At 66.7% G+C, this 601-nt stretch overlaps 1 protein-coding gene across 1 annotated transcript in view; it reads right to left on the reverse strand.

Annotated features, from left to right (window-relative positions):
* EMH_0018060 (uncharacterized protein) overlaps positions 1-601 on the reverse strand; it is a gene marked incomplete at both ends in the record, with an annotated part of 1,973 nt that overhangs the window by 127 nt on the left and 1,245 nt on the right. Inside the window, one exon of the mRNA XM_013501046.1 lies at positions 1-553. Coding sequence (XP_013356500.1) covers positions 1-553 — 553 coding nt within the window. The remainder of the gene's footprint in view (positions 554-601) is intronic.

Consider the following 601-nt stretch of genomic DNA (forward strand, 5'->3'; position numbering starts at 1 on the left):
GCCTTCGACTGCGACAGCAGCAGCGGCACCGATACCATCATCGCTTCATCATCAGGGGGGGCCCCCAGGGGGGGGCCCCCCACACCTCTCTCCTCCTGCAGCTCAGGGGCCCCCTGGGGGCCCCCAGTAGACTGCAGCTCAGGGGGCCCCTGGGGGCCCCCCGGAGGCTGCAGCTCAGGGGCCCCCTGGGGGCCCCCTTGAGGCTGCAGCTCAGGGGCCCCCTGGGGGCCCCCCAGAGTAGGGTACAGTTGAGGGGGCCCCTGGGGGGCCCCTGAGGCATTACTGAATTGCATTGCATAGTAAAGACGGTGGGGGGGGGCGGGGGGCCCCCGGGGCTGAGCCGTGGGGTGTACGTACACTGCAGTGTTGTAAACAACACGCAGGGGTACTCTGACTGTCTCCAGGCTAGTATCTATGTCTTCTTCTTCTTGCTGCTGCTGCTGCTGCTGCTGCTGCTGCTGCTGCTGTTGCTGCTGCTGCTGCTTTGAAAGGGCCTCCTGCTGCGGCTGAGGGCACTGAAGGGCCCCCCTGCGTTTTGCTGCTGCAGCAAAAGCTGCAGCAAGCAGCTGCAGCAGCTGCGGGTCGCGGAGGTGCTGAGCGA

This window comes from Eimeria mitis, genomic scaffold (assembly GCF_000499745.2).
Source record: "Eimeria mitis Houghton genomic scaffold, Emh_scaff622, whole genome shotgun sequence".
Taxonomy (NCBI): domain Eukaryota; phylum Apicomplexa; class Conoidasida; order Eucoccidiorida; family Eimeriidae; genus Eimeria; species Eimeria mitis.